Source organism: Urocampus carinirostris, chromosome 3 (genome assembly GCF_059441175.1).
Source record: "Urocampus carinirostris isolate Australia breed hairy pipefish chromosome 3, RoL_Ucar_1.0, whole genome shotgun sequence".
NCBI lineage: Eukaryota > Metazoa > Chordata > Actinopteri > Syngnathiformes > Syngnathidae > Urocampus > Urocampus carinirostris.
This window is the reverse complement of record NC_142351.1, coordinates 64,466,516-64,486,027: the sequence shown is the minus strand read 5'-3', so window position 1 is coordinate 64,486,027 and position 19,512 is coordinate 64,466,516. Positions and strand designations below refer to the sequence as shown.

The 19,512-nt window shown below is 40.1% G+C and overlaps 1 protein-coding gene across 2 annotated transcripts in view; it reads right to left on the bottom strand.

Annotated features, from left to right (window-relative positions):
• LOC148370451 (myosin-binding protein H-like) overlaps positions 1–19,512 on the bottom strand; it is a 195,285-nt gene that overhangs the window by 68,952 nt on the left and 106,821 nt on the right. For both annotated transcript variants that reach the window (XM_088332979.1, XM_088332980.1), the window contains 2 exons: positions 11,684–11,822; positions 4,017–4,317 (listed from right to left, as the gene is read on the bottom strand). In XM_088332979.1, the coding sequence (XP_088189105.1) occupies positions 4,017–4,317; positions 11,684–11,822 (440 nt within the window). The remainder of the gene's footprint in view (positions 1–4,016; positions 4,318–11,683; positions 11,823–19,512) is intronic.

Below are 19,512 nucleotides of genomic sequence, written 5' to 3'. Positions count from 1 at the left end.
GATTTTTCGGGGTGGGCAGCACGGCGGCGCAGTGGTTAGCGCGTGTGCGGCACGGTTCTAAGGTCTTGGGAACCTCCTGTGTGGGTTCAAATCCAGCTACCAGCCTACCTTTGCGAAGTTTGTATGTTCTCCCCGTGCTTGCGTGGGTTTCCTCCGGGCACTCCGGTTTCCTCCCACATTCCAAAGACATGCATTTCAGGTGGATTGGCCGGTCCAAATTGTCCCGAGGTGTGAATGAGCGAGCGAGTCGTCTGTCCCTGTGTGCCCTGCGATTGGCTGGCAACCAGTTCATGGTATCCCCTGCCCACTGCCTGATGATTGCTGGGATGGACTCCAGCACCCCCGCGACCCTACTGAGGATAAGTGGTGCAGCTAATGAGATGAGATGAGATGATTTTTCGGGGGTAAATGCATAATAATTCAAAAGGCCTGAACAGAAAAACTCCAACTCATAGTCAGCCAGTGTCACACACATGCTTATGTCTATCCTATCCTGAACGTCTTTAAAAAAAAAACATTTTCTTTTCTTTTCCAGTAAAGTGTCAGTGCTTACCGGCTGCGGTGACGAGAAAAGGTCATCAATTTGACATCAATTGAAAATAAGTCAGACGAACAAAAAAGGAAAAACACCCCCCAAAAAAAATAAAAGCTGGTGAACAACAGCCACACCGGTCGACAATGTTCGTGCCTTTAATGTGTATCGGACGTGAGGTTTATATACGAGATGTGAGGATTTTATACAAGACATTAACACAGTCAATGAACAGCTGTTGAATAAGACCCACCGGAGAGTCGCCATTAGACATCTGGAGTTACTTAGAAAAAAACGCCAAAAACATACACGAATGCAGTGGGGCGCACTCACGTTTCCAGTTATTGGCTCGTATAGGAATATGACGCATCAAGTTTATCATTCTTTGGCTTTGGTGTACTGCAAATTCAAAAAAATAATGTACTGTACAAGCAAACTTGCAGCCAGAAAAGTTAACTGACAGATTTAGAGTATGTACGTTTTGACCCAAATAAAGCTGAGTTTATTGGCATAACTTGATAACGCGTGTGAAACATGCGTGGAAAAAAAAATACAGTATTCCCTCTATTTTTCTCTCTCTCTCTACACACACATATATATATATATATATATATATATATATATATATATATATATATATATATATATATATATATATATATATACATATATACATATAGATAGATATAATATTATATTATATTTTATTATATAAGATCCTGCCCCAAGTGGAGTAGTTATTTTTTCAGTAATTGGGTGATCTAACTAATTATTACATCGCTGTTTTTGACAGTCAAAAGCGGTGCGTTACATGGAATACATTGTGACGAGGTGTGTTGGCGTGGATGGGTGTTTACTCTCGTGAGTAAAGCAGAACATTCAACTGTAAACATTAGGGAACACACCACACATGCTCAATGTGGCATTATGCGTAATATGGTTCTTATGTTATCAAGCATATAACATCACATAGTGAAAGGAATTGGATAGTCACTTTATGACTGTGGAGTGCAGTAGCTTATTTGTACTTGACCAGTGTTTCATAATTTGATTTATTTAATTTACACTGCAGTGTTAAACATAATCTATATTGTTGAACTGTTTGCTTTTGTTGTGTGAAAAAACAGTATCATACGTCTACTTGACCAGTTGTCTGACTAAAAATAGTTTAACTACAGTAGCATATGTCCACTTGACCAGTTGTCTCAGGTTGTGAGAGTTATATTTAATTTATTAAACTCAATCTATACTGTTTACTGTCGATTTTTTTTTTTTTCATAAATCTGTTGCTGGTGAGGTGCAATAAATATTACAAGGTTCGATAACACAACTACCTGTTCTCTATTCAACTGACTTTAATACTGCTCAGAAAATTTCATATTCTTTGGATTATTATATTTTAAAAAGTCTAATAAATTAAGAAAAAAAATCGACACGGGTATACCATATGTTTTTTTTAACCAAATAAAACGTTTTGAAATGATTCCTTATTTTTTTCTCATTTTAAGTACTTTTTACAATAAATATTTCAATAAAACCTTTTTTTACATTTTACACTTAATGGATTTTTTTTGTTTTTAAGAACAAAATGTGAAAAAAAGATAATACTGAGAAAAATGTTCTGCATATGCCAAAAGTTTTTTTAGAATTAAGTTGAAATAAGAAAAATAAAAAAAAGTCTTAAAATTACCAAGATACAAATATGGTAAAATAGAAACATCAAAAATCAGCAAAAGAAATCTGACAATGGGGCAATATTGGTGTTTGATTGACAAGCTGGAGTGGGAGCAGCACAATTTCTGCCATTAGAAACCCCTTATGCAAATAAGTATGTACTTTTCTACTGTGGTGTGATAAACAGTGGCTGGCTCTTTTGAAGGTTGGTGTCATCTGTAAATTTGGAAATTGTTCAACAGCAAGCTTGGATATAAAAGGAACAACAGAAAAAACAGTTTCATTGTGTCAGGAATGGAGTGGGTGGCGATGGGCGTTTGATGCACGGCGAGGCTCTTTAAAGGCCCAGAGAGGCAGCTGCAGCTGTGTATGGACAAAGACGGCAAGTGTGTTCGTAGCTATGCCTTGCTGGCGCAATTCGAATACTAAGCCAGAGAAATGTGCTAGAGTGCCTTAGGCCTAGAACGATTAGTCAACATTGTTGACAAAAATCAATGATACAAATAGTTGTCAAAGTCCATTGCCCCTATTGCTGCCAAAAACGTTTTTCCAACAGAGTGAGGCATCTCTACATGAATAAAATCTTTGCCTATGGCTCAAGCTGTAACATACAGAAATAACGGCGTCACCACCATGGACCAAAACTACTTATGTTTGGGAGCATTTTAGCCTGGAAACAGCGAATAAAAAGCCTACTTGTAAAACCCGTAAAGCAGACCTTGCGTATCATGGCAGTAGCTCAGTGATGCACAAACATTTAAATCATGCAGTGCCATAACGCAATAAATACATTTTCAGAAGCATTGTCCCTGAGTGCCAAAACATAAAAATATGTTTGTTTTTTCTTTAAACTATTAACAAGGATTACCATGTAGGCCTTGGCACAGCCCAACCCTGACTATAAAGCCTCTGTGAATGATTTCAGAATGATATATCACAACTAGATGACAGGAGTGGCTTTGGTCAGATCTTTGTCAACACACTTCGTGGCTGCTTTGCTGCCTCGGAAAAACTTGCTATGGTTGACATAATAATGAATTCTGGTGTTTACCAGATGATCCTAAAGTAGAGCGTCCAGCCATCAATTCATGCCCTCAAGCTGTTGGATCATGCAGCAGGACAATGATCAGAAACACACCAGCAAGTGCACCCCAAAAAACAAAATTAAGGTTCTGGAGTGGCCAAGTCAAAGTTCGGATTCAAATCTATTTGAGACGCTGTGGATTGACCTTAAACAGTTCATGCTAGAAAACGATTTGAAACAACTTTGCAAAGAAGAGAAGAGTGGGCCACAATTCCTCCACCGTGTTGAAAAAGACTAATAACTAATTAAATGAAACTTTTGATTTCTGTTATCGCTGCCAAAGGTGGCCCATCTTGCTATTAGCTTCAGGGGGCAAATACTTTTTTACATAGTGCCAGATAGGTTTTGAATTTTTTGTGCCTCAATAAATGGAATAAACAGTTCAAAACTGCGTTTTGTATCCCCTCGGGTTGTCTGCTGTGTGATATTAAAATTGGTTTGATGATCTGAAACTTTGTGAGTGATAAATATGCAAGAACACATAATTCTGGAGGCGGCAAACATTTTTTTCTGTGTGCAAAAAAACACAGAAATCAGGAAGGGGGCAAATACTCACAGCACTGTATTTGGTTCAAATTCATGAAATATTCAATTAAAATATAGTAATCATGATGATCCGATTATTGGACTATTTGCTTGAATGGTCATTTACTAGTCAATTATTAAAATATTGGTTAGGTGCAGCCCTAGTGTGCCGCTTCTAAAAGTGTTCTTAGTCCAGTTTACCTGCCACGTTGAGGCTGCTAGGAGGTGTGTGCGTGATGGGCGAGGTGACGGCCACCGGGGGGTTTCGTCCTTTCTTCAAACTGTTGCTGCCCAGTGTTTGAGGCTTCCTCAATTCACCTTTCCCTCCATCATGGCCGTCAACAAGCGACCTTGACTTTTTCCATTTTTCGTCCGTCTCGGACTTGAGGCTTCCTGTGTCATATTTGCTACTCCCCAGACTCTTCCGGCCCGGTTTGGAATGGTCGGCATCCCACGAAAGGCCACTTTCCACCAGGGATCTTTTCTCAGCATCTGTCCGCATCTGGAAAGACGTTAATATTTTATACTATAAGTGAGATAATGTCACAATATTTGTTGGTGTACAGCAGTGGCTTTGAAATAGTGAGGCGGGCCCGCCTGGCTCCATCAAAGGGGGTGTGGGCGCATTTGTCTTTGGGATTTTTTTTTTTTTTTTAACTTTCCCAGAATAAGATGAAATTGTATCGTCACTACAATAGAGTGCAGTGGCATTTTCATTGACAGTGTTTTGTTTATATTTAGCATATAAACATTAAAGGTAAAGTGGAGACACAAAGTGAAACAGACCCCGAAGTTGTCATTATTGCCAATTTGGAACACCTGCGGCGGCTTGATTGGTACCAACAGCCCGGACAAGCTGATTGGTGGCCACACCCTTCTTAAGCCCCCGGCTTCAGTTCAGACTTTGTCAGATCGTTGCGAGCTGTTGTGTTCCACTCAGTGAGCTTTCCCGTCCGACTCTGTTCCTGTTAAAACCTTTCTCCTGCCTGATCTCCGTTTTTGACCCGTTTGTGGACCTGACTACGCCTGTTCTGCCTGCCTGTTACCTGACCCGTTTTGCTTCGTTACCTGCCTGCCTCCTGCCTACGACCCCGATTACGAACTTGACATCGCCTCTGATCTCCAGCCCCGGCCAAACGACTTACCATTCCTGCCTGTCTTCGTCCAACATGGAAGTGTCACTCCCGCTTCACTCGCTCCCGTTTTCCGTCAGTCCTTGGATCAAGCAAGCAAGCCTTACTCTCACTCTCTTTTCAATAAAAACTGAGAAACGTATGCAATCGAGTCCTGTGTCCGTTCTGGTCTGTGACAGAAGTGATCCCATGATAAATATTTAACAGGGATACGGAGACAGGTGAAGAGCTGCGGGGTAAAGAAACAGACAAAATTCTCCTCCTGAAAGCTAGGAAAAGGAATTTGTCAGAGCGTACGTAGCACTTCACTGCAACCACAGAGGGAGACAAGCAAAGAACGGTGTGCTTGCTATGTTAAAAATGTTGATAGCAACACTACTAAGCCAAATATATTAAGCTATCCCTTAAAGACATTACAACCGATCACGCCGATAAGACGCTTGAGTTTTCTGTCAGCGAAAATGTGCCGAAAGGCGTAGATTTGGCATGGACGGTAGTGACGTGTCACCATCAATAAGTAGCAATCGAATTTTTCTCCCCACCAATATTATGTAAACACTTAAACAAAAAGATTGATCTTGCGGGAGAGGCGCGAGAAGATTTCTTTTTCCGACGAAAGCGTGACATAAAATATTGGAGAATCACTGGTGTACATTTATACCTCTATATACGAGCAACACTAAACACAAAATCAATTTCCGGTACACAAGATTTATTTGAAACCAAAATCTTGCTCCGCGTACACTGCAAAATCCAAGTAGAGAGCATTTCCAGAGGCTACAATTTAAGGCGACTCAAGACTGCTCGCTGGTTGCGCTACAGCTCTTTTTAAAGACACTTTCCTTACGCAATTCTGGAGCATTTTTTGAAGGGTAGGCAGAGGCAAATCTCCTTGGATATTTTTACTTTCAAAGAAAGACCTTTAGAAAGTGAAAGTGTTGCAAGTAACGCTTAAAGTGTCAGGACCAGAAACGGAGACAAGACCCACTTGCGTTCGTTTCTCTCAGTTTTATTGAGAAGGAGGAAAAGGCTTGCACCCACGATCTGGTGATCGTCGGTCACGGGTAGCAGATCGCTCAAAACGCGGAAGTGGCACTTCAGTGGCGAGCGAAGGCAGTGTCAAGAGCGGAGAAAAACAGATCGATGGCTGGGACGGGGGAGCAAAAACGTAATCGAGTTCAGAAAAGGGTAGGAGCCGGAAATCAAACAGGAATCGGGAAAGGGGAAAGTCAGGGTCGAAAAGGCTTGCCTAACGGGAGCTGAGGTTCGCAGATGGACTGACTACGGGTGACAGGAAGACAGGGGTTTAAAAAGAGATAAGCAGCCAATCAGCGTCCGAGGCAGTTGGCGCCAAAGGAGCAGACTCAGGTGCCTCGCATCAGTAATCATGACATAAAGAGCAAAAGAAAGTGATGAAGCCAAGTGGTTAGAGAAGGATACAGCGGGAAAAAAAGTGGAAGACGCCAGAATCATGGGACAATCATGCACTAGATAGATAGATAGATAGATAGATAGATAGATACTTTATTCATCCCCTAAGGGAAATTCACATTTCCAGCAGCATCCCTGAGCTGAGAACAGTACAATAATAAAGCCAAAAGAATACAATATACAAATACCCAGTGTGACGTGCAAATGCCCACAGTAGCGTGTTATATAGAGTAACTAAATAGTGCTACACAGAATACATATTGCAGTAAGATTCGGTAATATCCAATGTAGGTGGTGTGGTTTAATGTGGGCCTTTACTCTGCCGGGTGGAGTTAAAGAGCCTCATGGCATGAGGAAGAAAAGATCTCTTCAGTCTGTCCGTAGTACAAGACAGTGACAGCAGTCTGTCGCTGAAACTGCTCTTCTGTCTGGAGATAATGCTGTGTAGTGGATGCGATGGATTGTCCATGATTGACCTCAGCTTTTTCAGTGCTCGTCTCTCAGCTACTATTGTTAGGCTGTCCAGCTCTTTGCCCACAACAGAGCTCGCTTTCCAAGCTAATAAGCTGCTAAGGGCTAAAAGCAGAAATGGGGAGAGCTACTTTTGAAAAACGGTAATTTGAACATCCGCTGTAGTAAGATAACGCCAAAAATGTCAGCTATTTCTAAGGGCGTCTCAATTTGTGGAGTAGTCAAATCAAGTTTTTTCTTTGTACAGCACTTTAATCACAAGGACTCTCAAAGGGCTGCATATATCACCGATTATTGCAAACTACAGACTATTATTACACCATCCACTGATCTAAAACCTATATGAAAGCAAGGCTGTCCGGGCTGTACAGGGATTTCATTTTTCCAATTTAGTGATCTGTCACTTGGTAATCTTACATATGTGGTGAGTATGGCCAAACCAACTTCTTGCCTGTTTGACCCACTTACGGGTTCGCTGATGAAAGGTCTTTTCGGGGTCCTTGGACCTTCAGTTCTAAATATTATCAATATATCACTTTCCTCAGGTGTTGTTCCAGCGGCTTCTAAGTCTGCTGTTATTAAACATACACTTAAACGACCCACCCTTGACCCAAAAAGCTTATGTAATTATAAACCTGTGCTAAACCTACCATTTCTTTCTAAATTACCTGAAAAAGTTGTGGCACAGCAGCCAAATGACTTTATATATGAAAAAAAAATTTTTTTAATCTATACAATCAGGATTCAGGGCTAATCACTCTGTTGAGAAAGCCCTGGTTTAGGTAACCAATTATCTTCTACCGGCAATGGACTCTGGTGCGTCATCACTGTTGCAGCTGCTGGAACTTAGTGCTGTCTTTGACCATACAGTGGACCATAATATCTTATTGTTACTTATTTCTAAATGAAATACTTTTACACCCCTAAGGGTCGGTATTTAATACACTCTTTGTCTTTAATAATCCAAACCCAGAGGGTCAAAAGTGCGAATAGCCCCAGGTAGAGGAAAGCTACCCGTCAGGTGTCGCTTACAACCGACGCGTCCAAATTCTGGTTAAACAAGTCGGGTGGAAACCAACGTTTAAACGATAACAGGAAAGTTCAACAGGAAGGAGATTTTTGATGGTTCAGGGTTAGTGCTTTTTTGAGGACCGGTTTGGGACTGCTCAAATTCACACACTTCTCATCTGACAGAGCTGTTGGTACAAAATGCATATGTGAGTTTATTTTGTGTGTCTAACAATTCAAACGGTCATGTTTTGCTGCTCTCACATGGACATTTATTTGATTAACTCCTTTGCAGCCATAGATAGCTATAGACGTCAAATATCCTTACTAGGTTGGCTGCCATTGACAGCTATCGATGTGTAAGATCATTTTTAGCTTGGCTGACATAGACGGCTATAGACAAAGATACATTTTTGGTAGGTTGGTACGGGCTGGTATAGATGTCAAAGATCAATTTTCATTACGCTGCCATTAATTACTAAATATAACAAACATTTTAGCAGGGCTGCCAAAAAAGGCAACAGATATCAAAGATCCATTTGACCTAGGCTGCCATGTATGACTAGATATCAAAGCTCAATTTTAGGCTGGCACAAATCGCTGTTGAAGCCACATACCCATTCTTGCTAGGCTGCCATTGATCTCTATCATGGTGAAAGATCAATTTTAACTAATCATCGACATCAAAGATTCACTTTAGCTAGGCTGATATAGATGAGTACAGATATCACAATTCGACTTTAGTTAGGCTGTTACAAATGGCTATCGACATCAAAGGCCCATTTTAGCTGGGCTAGCAGGAATGGCTATGGACGTCCAAATTCTAAGTTAGCTAGGCTGCTTTAGATATATATTATACATTGGAACTGGGCTGGCATGAACGGTTATGGACGTCCAAGATTTGTTTCAGCAAGGCTATCGTCAACAGCCTGAGATTCGATCTGCAACCTCAGTGGAAATGTTTAAATCCAAGCTTAAATCACACTTCTATTCTATAGCATATGAATAACCTATAATTCATGTTGACAAAATCTGTGTAGTATTTGCCCTCATGTAGATTTTAGATCATGGGATGGTGTCATAATAGTCTGTGCTTTGCAATAATCTGTGGTCTGTGCAGCCCTTTGAGACTCTTTGTGATTAAGAGCTATACAAATAAACATGACTTGACTTGACTATTGACTTCAAAAATCAATTTTAGCTAAGCGGCATCAACAGCTATCAACGTGAAAGAGCCATTTTAGCTGGGCTCGCAAAACAGGCTATCGTCATCAAAAATCAGTTTTAGCTGCCTTAGAAATAGAATATAAATTTTAGCTAGTCTGAAATAAATGGCTATCAACATCACAGACTCATTTTAGCTAGGCTGGCCTAAGCAGCTATGGGTGTCAAATATTAGCTTTAGATAAGCTATTTTTAACAGTTATAATCATCAAAGATCCATTTTAGCTAGGCTGCCATGGACGGCTATATACATTGAAAAATAATTTTAGGCTGTCATAAATGTCTCTAGATATCAACGGTCCTTTCTATCTAAATTGTCATTGATGGCTATTAACATCAAAGATCAATTTTAGCTGGGCTAGCATCAACTACTGTAGACATGAAAGATCCATTCTAGCTAGGCTGCCATTGACAGCTATTAACGTCAAATATCCATTATAGCTAGGCTGGCATCAACTGCTACTTACGTCAAAGATCCGTTTTAGCTAGACTACTGTTGATTGCTATAAACTTCAAAGATCTGTTTTAATTCTTACTCTATACAACACGCTACAGTGGGTATTAGCACGTCACATTGGGTATCTGTATATTGTATTCCGTTTGCTTTATTATTGTATTGTTCTCAGCGAAGGGATGCTGCTGGAAATGTGCATTTCCCTGCGGGGATGAATAAAGTATCTATCTATCTATCTATCTATCTATCTATCTATCTATCTATCTATCTATCTATCTATCTATCTATCTATCTATCTATCTATCTATCTATCTATCTATCTATCTATCTATCTATCTATCTATCTATCTATCTATCTATCTATCTATCTATCTATCTATCTATCTAACTAGGGTGGCATAGATGGCTATAGACGTCAAATATACATTTTAGCTAGGCTGCCATTGACGGCTATCAACGTCAAATATCTATTTTATCTACTCTGGCATAAAGGACTAGAGACGTAAAAAATCCATTTTGCAGATTCTGGAAGCAATTGACATGATGTATTTTCTTTTTTTTTTTTTTTAAAGAAAACACAAAGAACTGGATTCGCTGATAAGCAAAATCAACCTTATCTCTCGATAAAATTCCCATTTACATTTGTGACACCACGCCTACTACAACTCTCTTATTCAGCATGAGCAATAAGAGTATCAATTCAATATAGATAAGCAAGCATCTTTTTTACTCATCCAAAACAAAAGAGATCCACATTGCCTAGTGTACTGTACATCAGCTTATGGGGCACATGATTATGTGAAGCTCAGTTGCCACGGTAACAAACACAATAGGAGGTCAGGCATTAAACGCCCTGTAGGCTCTTTCTGGTTCAGTGGCCCGAAGGCCGGATCGCAGATGGCCGGGTGCATGCGTCCGAGTTCGAGACCGGTCCTTCACGTATCTTATAAGACAAAGAGCTGCACTCTAAGCATCCCTGCGGCAAGGTTGCCATGGTTACGTTGATTCCTGTTCTCCTGCTCTTCCCTCTGAAATTCTCACATAAAGCTCGTCGTGGAGGCGGACATCACAGAATGGTGATATAGCAATGGTCTGATGAAGTGTCACCGCATTTGGATTCGTATCACATCAGAACACAGACATTAGTGACTGTCGTTTTGTAAAAGTCCAGACAATTAATTTTTAAGCATGCTCACTTAAGGTGACAGTGTGTAAAAATTCACATACTTGGCAACCTCAACCGATTGCTCCCAGTATTAATGGTTACAATTCCCCTTATAATCAATAATAAATCTTAAAAACACACTACGGCACCTGTTTACTAACAACAAGAACTAAGTAGAATTCTGCGACAATATTAGCAATCTACAATGGGGAGAGGCAGCGCCCGCGATCCGGTGCTCGCTGGACGTGGGAAGCAGGCCGCTCACGGAATCGGAACATGTTCCGAATGCGGAAGGGAAACTTCCGGATCGGGAGATCGTAGTGTAGTAGACGGAAGAACAGGTCGTTAGCCGGGACGGGAGAGCTGAATGTGGTCGGGGTCAAAAAACAAGTCGTTAGCCGGGAAGGGAAATCAACGTGGTCGAGGTAAAAAAACGGGTCGTGGCCGGAGACAAACGGGGAAATCAGGAACGGACGGGTGGGAAACGGGTGAAATAACAGGACCGACGGGAGTCAGAGTAAAATGCTTGGCTTGTGAAAACAACGGTTCGCTTACAGATTGATAACAGGCGAGTGAAAGGATGCAGCTTAAGTAGGACGGTAAACCAATCATGAAGCCAGCCGCGGCTGGCGCTAAACGAGCGGGCACAGGTGAAATTAGTCAGTCATCATGACATCAACCTTTTCGACGTGTAAACATTTATGGAAAGGCGCCAGGGAGCCGCTCGTCAGTCACACACTTTTTTTGCTAATGAAAGACGAGGGTTCAAGCTTTCTTTTGATGTGTCCTGTCCCTATGTAGCTACAGAGCTAAATTATCTTTAGGCCTTCAAAATGGCAAAAATTGGCTGGCACCGGCACTCCCATTTGAGAGAAATTTCTGGCACTAGAAGAGATAATAAGAACGTCTGGTGGATTAACATCTCAATCAATATTAATATTTAATGTGCATGTGCGTTTAAATGTGACCAAGCAGCACTTACCACAAGAGCAGAGTTTCTGCGGGAGCCAATGGGAGTGGATGGGAGTGAGTTGAGGGTAGGGCTGGTGATAAACTCTTCAGAGCTCAGATTATCAGAACCGTCGCTCAGTCCGCTGCTGATGGAGCTGCTCTCGTCCCAGCTGCAAAACAGAAAGGTTGACGATTGGATTTTTATTTTATCTTTAAAAAGAAAGGAAAAAGATCAATTGAATCAATTTCAAAGATTTAACTCAAGAGTTAAAGCAGCAGCGGTTGACAAGCTTAATTTCTTGACTGACAACACAAGTATTCCGGATTTACGGAAATGTCAATCAATGTTGGCCTTTCAGATTTGAATCCTGTCTACTGGTTTTGTTTCAAAGATTTTCAGTGGCTAAACAGGACGGGCTTTTCCCCCTGCCCAGATATTAGCTATCATCAAGCCCCCCAAGGCAACGTGTGACCCATACAGGCACCCAACCAGAAGGGCCTTCTACTCCCTCTATCCGTTTGTATTACAGTATAGCTACGACCTTATTAAGCCACCCCCACTTCACTATAAAAGCAGTCTAAGCTAATGACCCAAACCAGGGCACATCCTCACCCCTGACTTCCGAAACGTGCCCCACTTTATAAAATCCGACACACAGTCTCCTGATTTGTTAAAGCTCCGATACTCTTTATTCAGTTACTGAACCTGCTGAAATCCTATAATTGTGGGTATAACTGTTTATATGTTTAGCCGGTGCGTATATATTCTTTAGCGCTATTTTTACTCACTGAGATAAAGTTGAATGAGGTGTCAACGTGTCTTTTAAGCTAGCAGCCTGAAATTTGAATCCTGCGTTTGTGTACACCGGCGAACCGCAACGTCTATACATTTTATTTTAAACACAAAGTAAGACAGCAAATATTGTGGCAATTTTAGTGATTAAATCTCTTGCTATTTTTTGGGTTTTGTTGCATTGCAGGCTTTTTTTCTGTTACCATATTTTCTGGACTATAATTTGCTCTGGAGTATAAATTGCACCAGGCCAAAAAATGTATAATTATTATCATGTTTTTGTTGCCACAACGGGGCAAAGTTGAAATTATCAACAAAGGCCTAGAGCACCTAGAGCGCCCTCTTGCAGTTAGTGTGAAATGTAAAATGATTTATATTTTCACCCCCCGGCCAAACTATGAAAAAAAAGCAACTTATAGCCTGGAAAATACGGGAATAGTTTCATGTATTAATGTGAAATTTGCAGAGTTAAGGCGTCACTTGAAAAGGGTTTTTACACACCCAAAGATCAATTGAGAGAACTGCCTTCTATGTATTGTGCACTGATTGGAGTAGTCCGAATGAATCGTTTTCATCGCTTGTGACAAGTAAATAACCCCGTTTGCAAGCAATCCGATCGTGAGGCAAGCACGAGCAACATCATCATGCAAATAGATGTTATTTGTGCATTAGAGTTTTGACATTTAATGGAGAAGTCGTTTTTAACCTTTTTCGAGCCAAGGCACCTTTCTTTCATTGAAAAAAATCCAGCCGGACCCAACCAATCGTTGCCATTGCATCTGCAGTAAAAGTAAATCCGAATGAAAGAAATCTTTTGCGAGCACAGTGGTTGAAAAACTCTAAAATGAAGGATGATTTCATTCATGTGAATCAAGGAACAATCGTACTTCTTTGCTCCAAAAAAGTGCTCCAATGCTCCGTCCCGTTTGTTTACAAGTTGTGCTCATTCGTGGCTAGCCGAAAGCACTGACTTACATTACATAATAATAATAATAATAATTTCCTTTGTATTGTCATTCTTTGTAACAATGTACACAGAACGAAATGTCGATACACCTGACCCGTTGTAGCGAGTCGATGCAGCCGCAGCCAGAGGGCGCCGCCATTATACCAATTAGGTATGTCTCGGTCGAGGCGCGAACCAGCGACCTCCCAGTCTCAAAGCGGGACACTACCATCTAGGCTACTGAGCTGGTACATATGGATGGATACAACTTTGGTATCCAATATGTATGTATGAATATAGCAGTGCCATTTTGCCGAGTGCAAAGAGAAAAAAAGAAAAAGAAAATTTCACACTAATAATAATACATACAAATTAAAGTACGGTAATAATTATAATTTTGTTTATTTTAATTATTATTTTAAAAAATAGAACATAATGACAGATAGTTTTGCTCATATAGGTCCATGTATGTTGTCTAGAAAAGCAGGAAAAATATATATAATAAAACTTGACAGGTTGAAAATATCGTAACATCAAAAATTAGAAAAAAGATATACCAATACGAATTACCCATATTACCTCCTGAGCGACCGTGACCACAAATGATAAAAAACTGTAAATTCAAATATGCTATTTTAGCTTGAAATAATTACACATTATTCTGGCGCCGGAAATTATTCTTTAAACACTTTCGATCATGGGTGATTTTAGGTTCAGCACAAAAGTGTCTGGCTGGTTAATTTTTTAATTATTTTTTTCACTCAAAAGGATTTAGGATCATTCAACAGGAGTTTCAATTCCGATTTGTGAACATCACATTACACTTGGTAGACAGGAACACCATTACGATACAATTCCCAGTGTTAACTATTATAGAGTACACACACACATACGTGTACAGAAGAAGAAGCATGGCACTTATTAGACAGTGATGCATTCTATTCAACACTTTTACTTCACTGTTACCATTACGGTAAGAGTATGTAATACACCGGGGCTTCCACAGACTGCCACAAACGATACTAACGAAGCGAAAAAGGAGCGGGTAGGGGGCGAGAGCGGTGTAAGGAATCAAATCGTCTGAACCATTTCAAGGCAGTGGAGTATTTCTGTCGCTGCATTCACATTTTTGCTATATTTGACTTTTTAAGAATCTTTTATCTAGCGTGTTTCATTATATTTAAGCCTATCCTGTCCTTTATTGAGGAAAAAAGTTTTAAAAATGCTTTAACTTTTTGGTGATATATTTGGGGTGCTCGAGCACCCACAAAAACGGGCAGGTTACGCTCATGCGATACAAAAATGATCGATGCTGAGATGGGGTTTAAAAAGTGAAACTGCGGTACGGCGGTGCATATAAGCCTAAGGTAATTAGCTAATGCGTTCCGAACTCCCGGAACCCCAAATAAAAACATTAAAATAAAAAAATATTATATTCTTAGTATTATTTATTTGTAATATATGTGTATATGATTGAATGATATATTAAATATGTATATATTCATAGGAAAATTTACATTTTATTTACCATTAGTGAGATATGATCATGATGAAAAGAATTCAAACAGATTTTAAAACTTCCACTTGAGAAAACTTTTTCTTTTAATGTATCATCTTCATCATATTTAAGCCTATCTGTCCTTTATCAAGGAAAAGAGTTGGAAAAATGCTATAATTTTGGGGGGTGCTTGGGTTGAGTGCTTTAGATGGCCTTTTTTTTTCCTTAAAAATTGCGTCTCCGCCTGTTTCCAGTCGAGCAGGAAACTGAAGTTTCTCCTCCGCTTTTCATGCCCAAGTCCCCCACTGAGCAACTTTGATACAGCATCGCTGTTAAGAACTGCCGAAGAGCCCCTGCAAGCGTTTCCCAGTGCATGAATGTATCATTCTTTCCTCATCCAAAAGCTCCAGGAGGGACGTGCAGCTGCGGTTCATCAGCACTACAACTTCAGCCAAGGCCAGATGTACCCAGCGAGACATGTTTATGCAGCGCTAACAGACAAACACTCACTGGGCTGGTTTGTGACACTCAACCGAACTCAAAGTCAATACAAAGTCAAACAGTACACAAAACACAAGCAAATTATAAATGAGCAAACAGGGACTAAACCAATAATATTATCTACGTGATGGATTGTGGATCCCCCACCCTGAGTGTTAGCTAAAGGTGGGTGGAGTATACAGTTATCAAGGTTGCTTAAGAACGTGTTGAAACATTTTTGCACTCAGCATGTTGTCCAATGACAAAATCTTAACAAAATAGTAAAAATTGAGCCATAGTAAAATAAAAAATGAATCCCAATTTATAGAATAGTATAGTTATTGTCATCGTAAAAAAAAATATATATATATATATAAGGTACAAAAGTTTGTTTACAGCATCCTTTCATCTAATAATTCAACATTTCCGGCTCGAGGGCCAGTTACGGTCCATGATCAAATTTTTACTGCCCCGCGGATTCTTCGCTTTCTGTGAGAATTTTAGCCCACCCTATTTCCGACATGGCGACTAAGGAAAGTTGACTGCGAGGACCGCCACTTCCAGGACAAGTGGAAATTGGAGTATTATTGGACCGAAATCTGAAACAACTGCGTCTGCCTAATTTTCCCGCAGGCTGTGACTGTTTTAAAAGACAAAACAACAGCCAGACGCAACATGCTGTATACAAAGAGCTAACTGGAAACGGATGCTGTAAAAAAGTGAAGCAACTGAAAGCTGTTTTAACAGCACAACAGCACTTTTTCACGAGGCCCTGCGAATTAAATAAAGAGGCTACTCTCCTGTCCCTCGCTTGATTTCATCGGTTCTCACACAAAAAATAGGGTAGTAGGATTTTGAATTTCAGCAAGTGTTATTCTGTGGGCTGCTGTAGTATGTCTTCCTCAAAGACACATGTTTCAGCTCCATTCTAAGCTACAATGATCTACAGTAGTGAATTATTACACACTGTTACTTTAAATTCTTCAAGGCTGTCTAAATGTAAAACAAAATATGACTGACATTAATAAGAGAAGCCCACAATCCTCAACTTGATCTTTGACCAAAAAAACTTTGATCGACATTTGATACTAAAGTCTCCTTCGCTCTATAAATCAAGAATGCGGAACAGGACAAAATCCTCAGACAATAAACATCTTAACCTTTCCCTGAATGGAATTTATTTTTTTGTGACACGGTGCAAAGGAATTCCATTTCCTTGCCAAGAGCTGCTATCAATCCATAACTGTCAACATGCAGCGGCTAGCTCCACCAAAGTACGTCGGCCCTGCAAGAACGGATAAAAGTACGTCTGAAAAACAAGCATGCTCAAAAAAGAAAAGGGTAGTAAAAGTGATGGAGGGGAGGGAAATTATTCGAAAAAGCATCTGTCTTCCAGTTGGGAAGTTCAAACCATTATATTCTAGCTTTTGACTGCAGCAAAAACCAAGTAAGATTTTTAATAATACAGTAATTAGTGTCAATCATGCTAATATGCATTAGTATTAAGGGAGCAGGGTCTTACCTAAATGAGGTGCAATTTGGTATTCATTTTGTTTTAGCTTGTTAACTCGTAATGGAAGTAGCATTCACCTTATTTATTTGATACATTTCACTTCTCACTGAACAATCATGCTAGACGACATGAGCATTAAGCTAACGGTCACACACATGCAAAGGCTGAAATCTGTATTAGTTTTGTTTCAGCTTATTACCATATTTTTAATAATTTAACTTCTCACTTCCTTATCATGATAATTGACATTAGAAATAAGTTAGCTGGGTCTTACATACAGTGGGCGCATTTCTGTTTATTTTAGCTTTTTAGCTCAGAGTGGGAGTAGCATTCTTCCTTTTTTAATGATGAATTTAACTTCTCACTTCCAGATCATGCTTATTTAAATTAGCATTAAGTTAGCACATACATGAGACACAATTTTGTTTGTTAATACCTTGTTAGCACATAGTAGGAGTAGCATTCTGCATCTTTTAAAGAGAATTTAACCTCTCACACAATTGCGTGGTTATTAAGGCTAAAATCATAAATACATTTAAAAAATCCGGTCTTAACAATGTCATTTTACGGCAAAATGTTCAAAGACAAGTTGGATGCATGCATGAAATCCTTTTAAAACATTAAAGTGTCACCTGCAGTCATTTACAAGCATGCTAATTAAAGCCAAATTGCCTTGAAAAACCATGAAATTAAGACATTAGCTGGTTACGTTGGAGTGGAATCATTACGATTGCATTTACTTTCATTTATCATTGTGTGTGTGTGTGTGTGTGTGTGTGTGTGTGTGTGTGTGTGTGTGTGTGTGTGTGTGTGTGTGTGTGTGTGTGTATGTGTGAGAGGGAAATCACTGCTTTAAAAAGCCCATGGTTAATGATTGTAATTGGGAAATACATTAATGGATAACTATCCATCCATCTATTATCTGCACTGCTTATGCTCAGTAGGGTCGCGGGCATGCTGGAGCCCATCTCAGCTATCATCGGGCAGTGGGCAGGGGGACACCCCGAACTGGTTGCCAGCCAGTTGCAGGGCACACAGAGACAGACAACTCACTAGCTGATTCACACTTAGGGACAATTTGGACCGGCCAATTAACCTGACATGCATGTTGTTTGGAATGTGGGAGGAAACCAGAGTGCCCGGAGGAAACTCACGCAAGCACAGGGAGAACATGCAAACTCCGCACAGGATTCGATCAAATGACCTCAGAACTGTACCGCCGATGCGCTAACAACTTAGCCTATTGGATAACTTATGGTTTAAAAGTAAATAAATATACATTTATTTATTTTATTTTTAGAAAGGATGAATGGTAAATGGTAAATGGAGTGCATTTATATACTGCTTTAACCAGTCACCGAAGACCTCCAAAGCGCTTTAGAACACACTTCACACTTTACCCATTCACACACGGATAGCGGAGTCAGCCGTGCAATGCGCCTACCTGCTAATTGGGGGAATTAGGGTTCAATGTCTTGCCCAAGGACACTTCGACAGTTAACAGGCAGGAGTCCGTAATCGAACCTGTGATCACTCTACCCCCTGAGCTAAGGCCGCAACTTAATCTATCTTGAATTAAAATTTCCGTGACATTTTCCCATGAAGCTCACAAAATAAAGGAGACAACTGCAAAAGTGTTTTTAACAGCTCCCATACAATGAATCTTTTGACGTGAATTTGCCATTGATTTTCACCATGAAAGCTTAAAAAAAAAATGACAACAGTGGCGAGAGATTTTGTAATGGCTGCCAAATAATGAACCTTTTGACATTACTTTGCCGATTTATTTTCCCATGAAAGTTAGATTTGGCAAAACGTACAACGGAAGCTTGCCTAAAATCGATTTACTCCTTTTCCAATTTTGCAGATTGACAACCAACAGTTGTTCCAGTCTGCAGGCGGGGCTGATACTCTCCCAACTATTGTGCCCCAAAAATTCAATGCTTGACTACTCAGTTTGGCTAAACACTTTTCTTTCATGGACAAGCGTTTTATTCCACTCAAATACAAGCAATTAAGCAAAAGTGCATATCTCTGTGAGGTTGTTAGCTTTTGTGTTTAAACGAAGACCAGCAAGATAAAACAGCTGCTTGCTACACAGACTTTTTTTTAAACTCTATAATCATCATGCGCCTGCTACCAGTTGATAAGCAGCTTCATTTAAATGAATGAGGGAATTCTTTTGGAAATTAGTTGCTGTTACAGTAGAAACCGGATATGGGTTCTCTTGTTTATGATGCTTTCCCATTACAACATGGAATAAGATGAAATTTGACATCAATCAAAAATCATTTTGCAAGGCATGTGAACGCCTGCATGGACCAGTTGGCAGAGATGGGAAGCTGCGTCGTGGCCGTCATAGACTTTCTGGACTAGTTTACAGGCTGGGGGCGTCCACTTTCCGGACAAATTTTCAACATGTTACCTCGTGTTTACTATGTTTGTGTACTGTAATGCTAAATGTAATTCACCCTGGTCATCCTGGAAGGGGGATACCACTTGTGAGGTCCCTTCTCAAGGTTTCTCTTTTTCCTCACGCTGAGGTTTTGAGTTGTTCCTTGCCCGCATGTTGGTTTAAGATCAGGTAATTGTGTCATTGTAATCCTGTGCAGTCCTTTGAGACATTTTTG